The 14,371-nt window shown below is 37.0% G+C and overlaps 1 protein-coding gene across 1 annotated transcript in view; it reads left to right on the top strand.

Annotated features, from left to right (window-relative positions):
* Positions 1–14,371, top strand: part of EXOC5 (exocyst complex component 5) — a 62,816-nt gene that overhangs the window by 10,039 nt on the left and 38,406 nt on the right. Inside the window, exons 2-4 of the mRNA XM_058739151.1 lie at positions 10,519–10,613; positions 11,224–11,371; positions 13,348–13,542. Of these exons, the coding sequence (XP_058595134.1) occupies positions 10,519–10,613; positions 11,224–11,371; positions 13,348–13,542 (438 nt within the window). The remainder of the gene's footprint in view (positions 1–10,518; positions 10,614–11,223; positions 11,372–13,347; positions 13,543–14,371) is intronic.

Genomic DNA, 14,371 nt, shown 5'->3' with positions numbered 1-14,371 from the left:
TGACCTGAACTGAAGTCGGATGCTTAACCAACTGAGCCACCCAGGCACCCCAGAAAGCAGTGTTTTAAAGATTAGTTTGGCATGATATGCACAATAAATTTAAGAAAAATACCTTGTAGGTAGTACTTGAACCCATGGTTTGTTGGCTTAATAGGATACAGAAATACTTCTTTCGGAAATCCTTTGAGCCTTATGTTTTAAATAATTAATTAATACTTATTTATTTATTTTCTTACATAGGCTAGGGCAAAATATTACAGTTTCTTTGAGTTTCTAGGTGGTTGTAACACATTGTATTGGATCTGTTTTGGGAAAGGATGCTATAAGAAAATATAAATGTTCACTTTTCTCAAACAGTGTTAAATTAGGGATTCATGTTCCTGTCCAGGGGCTTGATGTCTTAGTTTTTAATAGAAATAACTACAAACTCCATGTTTTTCTTGTCATTGGTAGCATTTGTAAAAAATATGAAATCAGTTTGACTACAATAATGAGTTACATAAAGTTGAATTTAATATAATAGCATTTTAGTCTATAGTGCATAATTCATAGGTATTTGTTTTTGTTGGGACAATTTTTGCCTTTAATTACTATAGTGAAATAGAAGGTAAAGATAGAACTTTGTCAGGTTTGTGAAATTCTGAAAGATTTTTGGGGGGATTATTTACATGTATTTTTGTGAATCCTTTGGGGTGACTTGGTCATTTGGAGGTCTTAAAATCTGTTAACTTGGCTATCTTTCTTATTGTAAATGCCTCTGCAGCAGCATTAAGTATTAGAGAGCAAGTTATTGGGATTCATTTGTTTGGTTTTGCTTTTTGCTTTTTTGGAACTTTCATTCCACTGGGAGCAGTAGCTGATTTATCTTAAACTCTAGTGATAATTTTCCTCTGAGATAAAACCTGCACTTTGCTTCCAGGACACTCCTTCACTCCTGAGTTTTCTTCCTCCTTCTCTAGTTCCTCCTACTTGGTCTCTTTTGTTGGATCCTTTTCCTTCATTTATCTCTGAATGTTGTTGGCATGCTCTTCTCCTTCCTAAATTTCATCTAGTTCTGAGATTTTAAATAACTCTAATTTTATATCTAGCTCTAGTTTCTTTCCTGTAATACAAACTTATTTTTCTAATCATGTGCTATTTTCAATTACGGTATATTTAATAAGCCTCCACAACACGTCATATGCAAAACAGAACTCATTTCCTCACTCCCTCTTGCATCTCTTTCCAGTCTCAGTAAATGACACTACCCATCATTCACACAGTTGTTCAGTCTGCGTTCCTCCATGAATAATCGTGATTTCCTTTTTAACTTTGTCTCCACATCCAATCCAGCAATTTGTGTGAATACATTCTTTAAAATGTCATGAACCTGACCATTCTTTAGCATCTTCACCACCGTCACTTCCGTTTGAGCCATTATCATCATCTCTCCATTGGACTACTACAGTGTTGCAGGTTGAGTTCTCTGAAAAGCAGACTTTGAGACAGAGTTTCGTGTGCAGAATATTTTTTAGGAGATACCCTTGGTGTGAATATCTGTGAAGGGACAGAGTAAGGATGCAAGATCAGACGTATGGAGAAATAGAGTTACAGTGTTGGCCCAGTGAGAGTGTTTTTGGCCCCTGGGGCGAGTTCTGAAACAAAAATAAACTGTCAGAGTTGTCCTGCTTTAGACCAAAATTGTCCCTATCTTAGTCATTTGTATAGACCACACTGGGAAAGGTATGATATTGAGTGAATTGATTCTCTGCAGTTGAGGTGATCCCTGAAAATACTGCCAGCTGAAGGCTCTCTACTGACAGCATGGCACTGGTAGCAGCTAGAACAAGTCCCTTCTTGAAGGGAGATCTGGATAATACATCAGTGTGTCTACCACAGACCACTCCTGTGCCACTAGGCTCCACTTTCTCATACGCATTTGGGGAGCAGCTCCTTTGGCATTCCAGTTGGGAGGAAAATTAGAAGAAGGTTAGTGGGATGAACTGTGGTTCCTACTATTGTGACTGGTTTCGGGTTGCAACTGATAATTCTCTCTTCTATGTTTCCCTTCTCTGTTCTCCATTCTAATACCCCCTTACTTTCAGCTAGTGCCTCCACTACTCTTGGTGGCTTAACTGGTTACCATACCCATCTTAGGCCAGGGTTGCTACACTTGTTCGTGTACTTTCAGAATTGGTCAAAGGAGTACCAAGAGTATTCCACGAATATATCTGTGTGTCACAAATACTGTTACGGCACCTATTGTGTAATAGCAGCCCTGCCTCCTGGTAATCAGAATCTGTTGCCTCTGCCAAGATGGTCACTCCTCTTCTTGCCTTTTATCCTCTGGATATAAGCAGCCAAAGCCCAGGCAGCACTTGTAGTTATAGTTTAATGGGACTCTTACTATATTCTCAGACAAAGAGATCTTTGCCTTTGGAGATCAAGACTTCCAGCCCTGTAGACTCCAGAATTGTGGGAATAGCAAGTACAAATGGAGAGTCATTATAAGCAGGACCACTTCTGCTTTTATACTTTGTTCTCAGACTCTTGTTTTTCCTGTGGGAACACAGCATCATGTAAAGGCTTTATTTTTTTTTTTTAAGTTTATTTATTTATTTTGAGAGAGAGAGAGCACAAGTGGGGTAGGGGCAGAGAGAGGGGGAGAGAATTCCAAGCAGGCTCCACGCTATCAGCACAGCCTGACATGGGGCTTGACTTCATGAACCGTGAGATCATGACCTGAGCGGAGATCAAGAGTTGGATGCTTAACCAGCTGAGCCGCTCAGGTGTCCCTCATATAAAGGTTTTAAATTTGGAATATATACCGCATCTTGTAGAATAGTGCTCCATCTTTATTGAGTTATTGTCTCTGAACTGGCGCTTCAGCTATGCCTTCAGCAGACTGTTCCAGTGCCCTATTAGACTTACAGCTTCTGGGTGGTGTACTTTGTGATATGACCAGTGGATCCATGGTTACCTTGTCTGCTGTAAAATGGGTCCTTTACTCTGATGTGATACTTGGGATCCAGTGCCACAGGAACAGACACTCCCTCTGAGGGGAGGCATACCCAACTTGAATGTTTTTATTCTTGTCAGAATGAATTACTCATCCAAAATGGAAAGGAACCAGGTAATCAACTTGCCACCATGTGGTTGGGTTAGTAGTCTTCTTGAAGGATGGGGTGATTTCAGGGGCTCAGAGTTGGTTTCTATCACCGTTAGGCTAGATATTCAGCTTTGACAGTACCTGGATCAGCCATGGTAAGTAGGACCTCATGCTATGGGGGCCATGTTGTCTCTGTACTGTGTTCTTTCTGTTCATGTCCCCAGTGTGCTAATGCTGGGTAAAGGCTGGCTGACGTCAACTGGCAGAATCATTTTGTCTACTTCGTTGTTTGATTTTTCTTCCATGGTGGATGTCCTCTGGCGAGCGTTAACATGTGACACAATGATCTTCACACTCTGTGCCCACTTTCATGTGTCCATGCACATGCCTCTATCCCAGATTTCTCTGTCTTTAATCTTCCAGTCTTTGTCCTCTCATAGTCAGGCCCTTTGCCATTGTCTGTGAGTCCATATATATTCTAAACTAAGGTCAGTTCTGTCTACCCAAGATGATGGCCAGATGTCTTTACCAAAACTTTGACTATTGAGAGGATTTTTCTTGCCACTGAATTTTAAGGCTTCCCCTGAATGAAGTTTTAATTACTGCTGCTGTCCATTTTTAGTTGGCACCCACATGCCTAGCCAACTCTCTGCATGAGCCAAGTTCAGGCTGTTTCCTTCTCCATCAGCAGGTTGTAAGAGATGCCCCATAAGGCTATCCACGTAAATTGAAGGAGAGAAGCTAGCACAGTAATGGTAGAAGTTTGGCTTCCTGCTTATGCAGTTTGCTTTCTGGTCCTATTCATGTTTGGTTCTGGGTCTACCACATCCATCTAGGTTAAATAGTTTCTCAGTCCATTGACATAATATCTTGGTGAGTCTTTTAGAACCCAACTCATGCTATGTAGTTCTGGATGCAGGTTCACTTCCTGCTCTGTGGTTAGGTGTGCTGTCTCTACCAGGGTCTAGTAGCACACTGGGAATTATTTCTCAAAAGGTGTGTAATCCTCTGCCTTAGATGGCATGATCTTGCTTTATTATCCAGCAATTTGTGTTGTGATTATTCACTGAGGTTTGCCACAACTCCACGTGACATTGTTTCCCAATACTGATACCTTTAATACTTAAATTAAGACTGATTCTTTTAATACCATAGGGTCTGCAAAGTTGTATGGCCCAGACAGCAAGGTTGGTTGTATGGCCCCCACTTCTTCAGAGCCCTTTCTTGCTTTTGTGTCGCTTGGTATATGTGCCAGAGCATGTGTGCCCTGCATGCAGAACCTGGAAAGTCCTGTCAGGTATTGTGTGTCTTTCCTTGTGGTGGGATGTGCAAGGTACAATAATTGTCCTTTACTTTGGGTGAGATGTCCTGGAGGGCCCCTGACTACCTTAAAATTTTACTGATTCAGTGTGCCCTGGAATCTTTGTATAGTATATACATGAGTACATGTATCTTACCAAGATTCCACCAATGATGTCAGTTATGTATGATGGATCAGTAAGGTGTTCTGCACAATGTTCATATGGTACAAATCATGTTATAATAGGAGAGTTCACATAGTCCTGAAGCAAAGCTATAATTGTATGCCACTGTCAGTTCTGTGTGACTGTAAACTGTCTGATCCTCTTTTTTTTTTTTTTTTTTCCCAATAGGGACAGAAAATAGTGTATTTGCCATAGAAAATAATGTATTTGCCAAATCATTGGCCATATACCATGAGGCTTGGAGAAACTATATCTGGCATGACAGATGTAATAGGCTACTTTTTTGTTGATTTTGAGATAAACACCTTTCAGGATTTATCTGGTTTTTGTAAAAACCCAGACTGATGAATTAAATTAGAAAATTGTGGGGAATATTGCCCGAACATCCTTTAGATAAGGGGTTGGCAAACGTATAGGCCCTGGGATAGATACCTGTTTTTAAAGTTTCACTGATATACAGCTGTGCCCATCTGTTTATGTATTGTCTATCGCTACATTTGTACTACAGCTATAGAACTGAATGGTGATAAGAAAGATTGTAAAGTACTTACTGTCCAGCTTTTTGAGAGAAAAATTTGCTGATCCTTGCTTTAGAGCCTTAAGAATGGCACTAAATTTTGACATTCCACTTGATTTACTACATTGAGTACAGAGGGGCAATTTCAGAGACTTCTTGGACTTCCCTACTGTTGAAAGCTCTTACTCTATAGACCACGGACCCAATGTGGGAATTATGTCAGCCATCAAGTGTGCCTGTCCCTCTTACATGTTTACGGACTGGGAAAATGGCCAGTAGTTGGGCTAATGGACCCATTGGATCAGTGATGAGCTGGATCTTGGCTCTTGTATATCTTCACTCTCTTGAGTGCATGATGCTTGGAGTCCATCAAGTGTCGGAATCAACTAGGACTCTGTATACAACAGACCTCAAAATGTTTGAGTATTTCCCTTTACCTTGTGTACAGTTAGTTATTCAAGTAAATGGTTGTACCTCTTTTGGCGGGGGGAAGGAATAGTAGAATCGTTACTGCATATACTTGCTAGTATATTGCAGAGTCCTTCATCCTGGGAACCTGCCTTTTCTTCGTTCATAGCTGAAAGTGTATCAAGGTGCATCCTACAATCTCTGGGCTCTACTACCTCTTGTACCTTATCTACAACTGTTCTCCCATTCACTCACTCTGCTAGTTAAACTGGTCTCTTGTCATTGCTCACATACTGTTTGTTCTCTGTACTTGGAGCATTCCTTTCCTTGATGGCTTATTCCTTTAGATGTATTCAGGTCTTTGTTCAAAATTTATTTTCTTAGACCTTGTCTGATCACGTTTACCAAAATAACCACTTTAATCCATCACTCCGCATCCTTTTTAATTTTCTTCATAGTTCTTATTTATCATGTATCTTCTCGTTTGTCTGTCATTCCCTTTCATGATATCCATTAGGGCAGAGATTTTCTCCTGCCTTGTTTACTGCTATTTCCTTGGTTTATAGAATAGTCAGTAACATCTAGTAGACTCTCAATGAATATTTGTTGAATGAAGGAATATTGTATTTTGAGAAAATTGAAATATTTCATGTGAAAAATTCTTATTTTTCTCCATGTCAGTAATATTTGTCGATGTATGAGTTTTGGGGCATATATCATTTGATAAAACTTGTGTATTGAAATTAATGAACAGTGTAACATATTTAATTAGAAATTGCAACTACTATAGGGGCACTGGTACCCCAATGTTTATAGCAGCACTCTCAACAATAGTCAAATTATGGAAAGAGCCTAAATTATGTCCATCAACTGATGAATGGATAAAGAAATTGTGGTTTATATACACAATGGAGTACTACGTGGGAATGAGAAAGAATGAAATATGGCCCTTTGTAGCAACATGGATGGAACTGGAGAGTGTGATGCTAAGTGAAATAAGCCATACAGAGAAAGACTGATACCATATGTTTTCACTCTTATGTGGATCCTGAGAAACTTAACAGAAACCCATGGGGGAGGGGAAGGAAAAAAAAAAAAAAAGGTTAGAGTGGAAGAGAGCCAAAGCATAAGAGACTCTTAAAAACTGAGAACAAACTGAGGGTTGATGGGGGGTGGGGGGGGAGGGGAGGGTGGGTGATGGGTATTGAGGAGGACACCTTTTGGGATGAGCACTGGGTGTTGTATGGAAACCAATTTGACAATAAACTTCATATATTGAAAAAAAAATTACAACTACTGAATAACTAATAAATAAAATTAACAAATGAGAACTATGATTATTAAGTATTTACATAGGTATGCATGTGCAAAAACTGACAGGGAAAAAGAACATTACTAGGTAAAGCTATTTAATGGAAGTATTGTGGAGTTTTGGAAGAGCTGACTACTTCATAATTAATTTAGCTTTTTTTGAAGAAAAAACTCTGGATTTTACCAAAACTGAAAACTTGGACCTTTGAAATCAGATAAATCTATATGACCTTGGATTAAATAACCTTTTTGTATCACACAATTTCACAGGTCTAAAATGAATGAATATTAATAAAACCTGCCTTATAGAGTTGTATTAAATGATACTAAGTATGTAAAGTGTTAGGCACCTAATAAACACTTAAAAATTAGCTGCTGTCAGCATTTTGTCATTATTTAGGAGTAATTCATATGCTTGTCAGATTTCCTGAAGTTTGTAAGTAGCTGAGTTTCTAAAGATCTAAGTATTCACTCTAAACATAAATTCCTTGATCTTGAGTCAATGTTTCCCAATTTATGTATATAAATTAAAAAGTATTAGACATATGTCAACTTTTGTTTCAACACAAATGAAATTGACTAAAGAGAGGTATGATTATCTAAATGATGATATGTTTGCTAAATGAGTTAATTGTTATTTCAGAGGGTCAAAATTTTTCCTTTGCAGGATATCTAATTCATCATTAGGGTTTAATTCTCAAACATGTCAGCACATGGATAAACTGATTTATTTATTATTTTTTTTTTCAACGTTTTTTATTTATTTTTGGGACAGAGAGAGACATAGCATGAACGGGGGAGGGGCAGAGAGAGAGGGAGACACAGAACCGGAAACAGGCTCCAGGCTCCGAGCCATCAGCCCAGAGCCTGACGCGGGGCTCGAACTCACGGACCGCGAGATCGTGACCTGGCTGAAGTCGGACGCTTAACCGACTGCGCCACCCAGGCGCCCCCTGATTTATTTTTTTAAGTAGTTAACAATATTCTTTATTTTCTATGCCTTCCTCGTATCAGATAGCTTTCCTATAATGGAAATCTTATGAGAGAAACTGGATTAATATAACTGCTATTTTTTAGTTATTTGACCACTATAAAAGAGCCTCTTGTAGGTACAATATAAAAAGTCTTTAAAAATTTTTAATGCCCATTTATATTGTTTTGTGTTCTTACTGTTTAGTGTTTACTTTTTTTGGGGGGGGGGGGGCAGTCAGCGATATTAACGGTCGTAAAAGCTGTATGGTTTTCTTATAAGATATGACCAGTTTGAAAGTTGATATTAGATCTTATGTATAGATAGGCATGTGACAGTTTATCAGTTGTCTGAGAAAATTATTAGTTTACATTATTGATGGGTCATACAATTAGAATGTTTATAAATTTAAGTAGAAATTTCAAAAGACTTGATCAGTGATGTGTGTGGGCCTTCATGTGACAGTTTTCTCCTTTTTAGCTTCACCTGTTATCCTTACCACCTAACTTTAGGTATAAGGAGCTACTTGTAGTTTCCCATATTTGCCGTTCAGTTTTACCTAGTAATAGAATAGAATGATTTAAATCTCAGCCCAGCTTGTGTTGTCTTGAGTAAGTAATTAACCTCTCTTACTCTCAGTTTCCTGATCATAAAGTGAGGATGAAATAGGACCTCCCTTCTAGGTCTTATGAAGAGAGTAGTAAATGAGGTAATGCGTGTAAACTGTTTACGTGAGCTGTTATTCTTGTTGGTACGTATTCCTGTTTTTGGTACATGTTCCTGTTTTTATGATGATGGTTATCCATAGTCTGACTGAAATTCATCCTCCCATTCCTCCTCTCACATCAGACTCACGTCAGTGAACCAGTCTCTCGAGTACCAGTGTGATGATAATGATAAAAAGAGCAAACTTGTTACCTGTTGGCGTTAATAGTCACCTCTCTTGTTCCATCCAGATAAGCTCTTTGTGATCTATCCATCTTCTCAGTTCCACAACTAGGTTAAGTTCTATCTTCTTTTTCCCAAATGATCTGGAAAGATATTTGTTCCATTTGTGTCTGGATGATTTTTCTTCTTTCTTTTGGTCTCAGCTTAAGTGTTAAGCTCTCAGAAAGTTTGCCAGTTGTAATTCCTGTGTCTTACCAGTCTTCTATCCCTTAGTGTCTTCCTGTCATCTCTGTTTCTGTTGTATAGTCTTGGATCCAGGACTTTTTTTTCCCCTTACATTTATCACAGTTGTAACTAGTTATTTCTGTAATTGTTTAATGTTGGCATCCTTACCTAGAAGATCATTTCTTTGAGGCCTTTCAGGAACCCTGTCTATTGAATTACAATTTGTATTCTCAATACCCACCACTGTGCCCAGCACATAGCAGTTGCTCAGCAAAATTTGCTGAATTAATAAATAACCCCTTTTTTGTTGTCCCAACTACCTGTTGAGGTAGCGACTTATTCAGCAGTGTTAATATTAAAGTTTGGGCACAGGTTCTTAATTTTACTTATCACATACTTTTGCATTCTTTATAATTTCTTCTCTATTAGGTTGTGAGTTTCCTCAGGTTGCAGTTTTTTAATACATCTTTTTATTCCAAAGCCTAACAGCGTGCTTGGCACTGGAAATTTTACTGTTTAATGAATGTTTATCAATGAAAATATGTTTTTAAGATATGATTAACAAAGAGGAAATTTTGCAGATAATAAGAATTCAGACTGGAATCACCAGCAAATGGTAGCAGTCTAAGTTACATGCTAAGTGGGAAGCAATACAGGATACCCATTTACATGAAAGAAGATGGTATGAAAAATATGTACACTAGCGTGTATTAGTCTAAAAAATTCATTGTCAGCTGCTAATGGTAAACATTTGAGTGTTTATTTTCTTGATTGGATCATCTGCTCTAATATTCTTTTTTTCATAATAAATGCTTTTTTTCTCAGAAAATTTAGAAAATTTTGTATCCTACTTTTTTCAGTATTATAGGTGAACATTTTTTTCTCATTGCATGATTTTTCAGCATGATTTTAATAGGAACATGGTTTTCATCCTGGAAGTTTGTCATAAATTTTCAATAATGATTTCATTAAGTACTTATATGAACAATTTTTCAGTATTGTACATAATACTTAGTGGATGTTCTGTAAAAAATTTTGTGTTCATATCTGCTTTTCCCTTAGAATTTTAAAAGTAGAATTACTAGGTTAAAGGGTATGAGTATTTGTAATACTGTTTATGTTACTAAATCATTATTTATTATCCTTTAAAAATATTGTACATGTTAGATTAGATGAGAGTGTGAATTTCAGTTTACCCTCTCCGATATTGTGTATTATAATTACCAAAAACAAAACCAAAACAAAACAAAACAAAAAAACCCACCCACTTTGCCAGAGTGTGAGGTTAAAAACAAAAGTGATAATTTGACCTCATTTGATTACTAGTGAAGCCACATATATTTCATGTTTCTTGTATTTCTTCTATAAATTGTGTCCTTTGCTCATTTTCCCACTGGGATGTTCTAACTAGTCACGATACTGTTCTGATATTTTAATATCCTAATTTTTATTAATTTGATTTTTTTCAATTGAAAAAGGCTTGTACATTTTAATAATGTAGATGTATTTAAATGATAATTTAATTCTATTTTAAGTTCTCACATAGTAGAACCTGTTTAATTTTTGCAAGTAGCATTAAGTTATCTTCTATGAAACTTTTTAAAAGAACACTTATTTTGTATACTAGGAGCCTTTTGTGGCAGATGAGTATATTGAAAGACTTGTGTGGAGAACCCCAGGAGGAGGCTCTAGAGGGGGACCTGAAGCTTTTGATCCCAAAAGGTGAAGTAAAAATGTTTTTTCCCCATAGATCCAACCTAGTTCAAGTTTGTGTTTGGAATAGAGGTGACTATTGAAATTCCTTTCAACGTTTATGTAAAGGGGTTTTAGTTAACAGTTGGACGATAAAGACACAAGCATTAGAAGTCAGGGATTGATTTATTTTCTTTTATATTTCTTTTAGAGAAGGATTTTAACTGGTATGAGGGGAGGAATTTTATTGTGTTATAAGAATTTAATATTTTCTTCAATTAATAATAAATCAGAAAAGGTTGGTTCTACCTGTAAAATAAAAACATGTTGAATATGTTGTTTTAAGTGTAGTTATAAATCAGAGGAACAGAAAGTCATTGTTCCCTGGAATGCACAGTATTATTTTTATATAGCATCTTTATCGTTTTGACTGTTTTCTATAAAATTGGTTTCTATTCTGGCAGAGATTCTGAGTGAGGTTTTCATTCATGTTAAAGATAATTCCTAAGATGCTATAGAGAAAATTAACATCATTCCTACCTTAAGAAATGCTTATTAATATTCTGTTACAGATGAACTGGTCAGTTCCTAATGATTAATCATAGATGGATTGATACATACTCTGATTTTCCTCTACTAGGTTATTAGAAGAATTTGTAAATCATATTCAAGAACTCCAGATAATGGATGAAAGGATTCAAAGGAAAGTAGAGAAACTAGAGCAACAGTGTCAGAAAGAAGCCAAGGAATTTGCCAAGAAGGTACAAGAGCTCCAGAAAAGCAATCAGGTAAACACTAATTAAGCAATGAATAGTTTATACAGATTATATTTTTATTCCCTTCCACTATTAAGTTCTTAAAGAACTCTAGTCAAATAATAGTAACCATTGAGGTTTCTCTCCACCGTTTGCATCCCTGGGGGAAAATGTCAATGAATTGTTGTGAGGCACTCTTAGCACAGACTTGCTGTTGATCCATGGTTTGGGATCACAGTATTCCCTTCTTAGGTTGGAGTGGCATCCAGTACAGTCACAGTGCATTCTTTGAAGAATGTCACTTTAGCTGACCTGCATTTTTGGGGACTCATGATTAGCTTGGATATTTAAGTGTCATTTGCATTCTCATTTAAACATAAAACAAAGCAATAACAGAACAGTATTGCCTGGATCACATTTTTCCCTGATCTGGGAAGTTTTACAGAAGTCATGGAATATGTGTCCCCATGAGAATTGTAGTATAACGTGGGGAAAGTGAATGCAGTACTCTTCCTCAATCCATTTTGAAGTAAAATCAAATCACAGCCTGGCCCTGGGGTAAGTGGGCCAAATTTCTTAGCCCTTCTTGGGTCCTACACTGAATCTGGAATCTGTGAACCCCTTTTATGGCCTGGGCCTGATCTGGAACTTGATTGCCCTGTATAAGTGTAGTTCATGGAGCATTGTGTAGCATTGCTGCCTCCCAGGGGCTGTTTGTTCTTTAGTGTTAGGGATTAGCAAACTGATTTCTGCTCAGATTTTATTTAGTTAGATTCCTTCGCTCAAGCATATATAGCTGTGAGAAAACATTTAATAAAGTCAGTAGTTTACGTAAGATAGAGGATGTGTTTTTACATAGTCCAAGTGATAGATTCCAAATACTTCCAATGCAGTTTTCTCTTGGTAATAATAATGGTATTATTAGTTAACCTAACAAGCTCTGGAGATAAGTCTGCTCTGCTACTTACTAGCAACTTAACTTCCCTGTGCTTTAGTTTTTTTCATCTATAAAAATAGCTGGTTACAAGGATTAAATAAGTTAATACATATAATATGCTTAGAACAGTGTCTGGCCCAGAGGAAGTCCTTAGTGAATGTTTTCCTCTCCCCCCCCCGACCTCCATCTTAACTTAAAGTAAGAACAAAGTGTCATACTGAATTATCACCAATTTTGTTATCGGCAGTTCTAAGGCATTCATTGTGTATAATTTTCATACACCGCAGAACAATCTCTGTAGTCAGAAAAGAGGAAAAATATGTTAGGAAGTATTGTACCTTTGCTTCATTTAAATAATTGTTATAGTCTTTTCTGTTTTCAAAACTGGGCAAGAACCATCTTACCTTATTTCTAATGTTGGCATTGCTCTTCAAATATTTAAAATATATGTTAACTACTCTATTTTTGAGAGAGAGAGAGAGAAAGCACGAGCAGGAGAGGGGCAAAGAGAGAGGAAGAGAGAGAATCCCAAGCAGGCTCTGTCTGTCAGCGCAGAACCAGACATGGGCCTCAATCTCACAAACCATGAGATCATGACCTGAGCCAAAATCAAGAGTTGGACGCTTAACCAAATGAGCCACCCAGGTCTCCCAATATTCTATTTTTAATTAGTGTTTTTCCCATCTGACGTATTTTGACTCCGCGTGATGGCAAGCAAATTGTCCAGATCATGGGTCCCTTTGATACTTCGTTCATTGTTTTCAGGACTGAATGGTACTGGGAATGTGGTTAAACAGGATACTGTTTTGTTTCTAAACAAATGTTCTTGATAAAATGTTTTGATAGTTAAAGGTATAAAAGTGTGCAAGTTTGTTAAAAAGTTTTCAGATCATGTTATGCTGCTAATGGGCATAAGTTTGTTTTTGTAGTTTACCTCATATATAACTCCTATATTATCTTCAGTTACCTAAGTTAGAGAGTAGGGATGAGATTGGTGCTCTGGGTTTGATATGAATTAATTTATAAACTGGATTCTCTGATTATATTTTATGCTTGTGTACATTTTTCCTAGGTTGCCTTCCAACATTTCCAAGAACTAGATGAGCACATCAGCTATGTAGCAACCAAGGTCTGTCACCTTGGAGACCAGTTGGAAGGGGTAAACACACCTAGACAACGGGCAGTGGAGGCTCAGAAATTGATGAAATACTTCAATGAGTTTCTAGATGGAGAATTGAAATCTGATGTTTTTACAAATTCTGAAAAGGTGAGCACTATCAGAATGATAAAAGCAAGCTGCATCATTAATAGCAATGCCTAATTATTACTTTCAAATCACTGAGTAGCTGATTTATTGAAACTTTTTATTGTCCTGAAATGTGTATTAGTACACTTGCCTGCAGATTCCTGATGAAGTGTGTATATTCAGATTTTTAACTACGGGATTGTCTTGGCATTTTTGTTTATAGAATTATGTGTGGTTTGGAAATGCTGAGTTAACTATGTTAATAGTTCTTTCCCATAATTGACTTTTAATATTAACAGAATTTAATAGTTATATTCTGTTGGGTTTAGGGGGTGGTGTGACCTAAATCATTGATAAGCTGAAATATCTTTCTGCACAAGGAATTCAGAGTTTCTGGTTTCTGTTGCTTGAATAAAGAGCTCTAGTTTGGACCAAAGAGATTGGAAAAATCTGAATTGTTTATGTTAATCCTTTTCATGGCACTAGTCACTTAATACTGGTCTGAGGGTACACGGTATTGACTGTTCTGCAATGTTGAAAGAAGGTTGTTTAGCTTTCTCCCCCCGCCCCCCCGAGGGGGAAAAATTCAAAATGCATGAAGAAATAGACATTCTTATAGATAGTATATGCACAAGGTAACATTGTCCACTAATACATTGAATATACAGTCTTCCTGCATTATTCCAAGTTTACTCCATGGGATATTTATGATAGTGGAATGTTAAAAACTAAGTATTGTTGAAGTTTACTTTGAATTCGGCAACACTGTTTTTTGTAAGTAGGAACTGTATACGCTTACAGAAAAAGCAGTTACATATTATACATAATTCCTCTAAGGAAAAGACAGTAT

This window comes from Neofelis nebulosa, chromosome 7, assembly GCF_028018385.1.
Source record: "Neofelis nebulosa isolate mNeoNeb1 chromosome 7, mNeoNeb1.pri, whole genome shotgun sequence".
NCBI lineage: Eukaryota > Metazoa > Chordata > Mammalia > Carnivora > Felidae > Neofelis > Neofelis nebulosa.
This window is presented reverse-complemented; position numbering and strand designations above follow the sequence as displayed.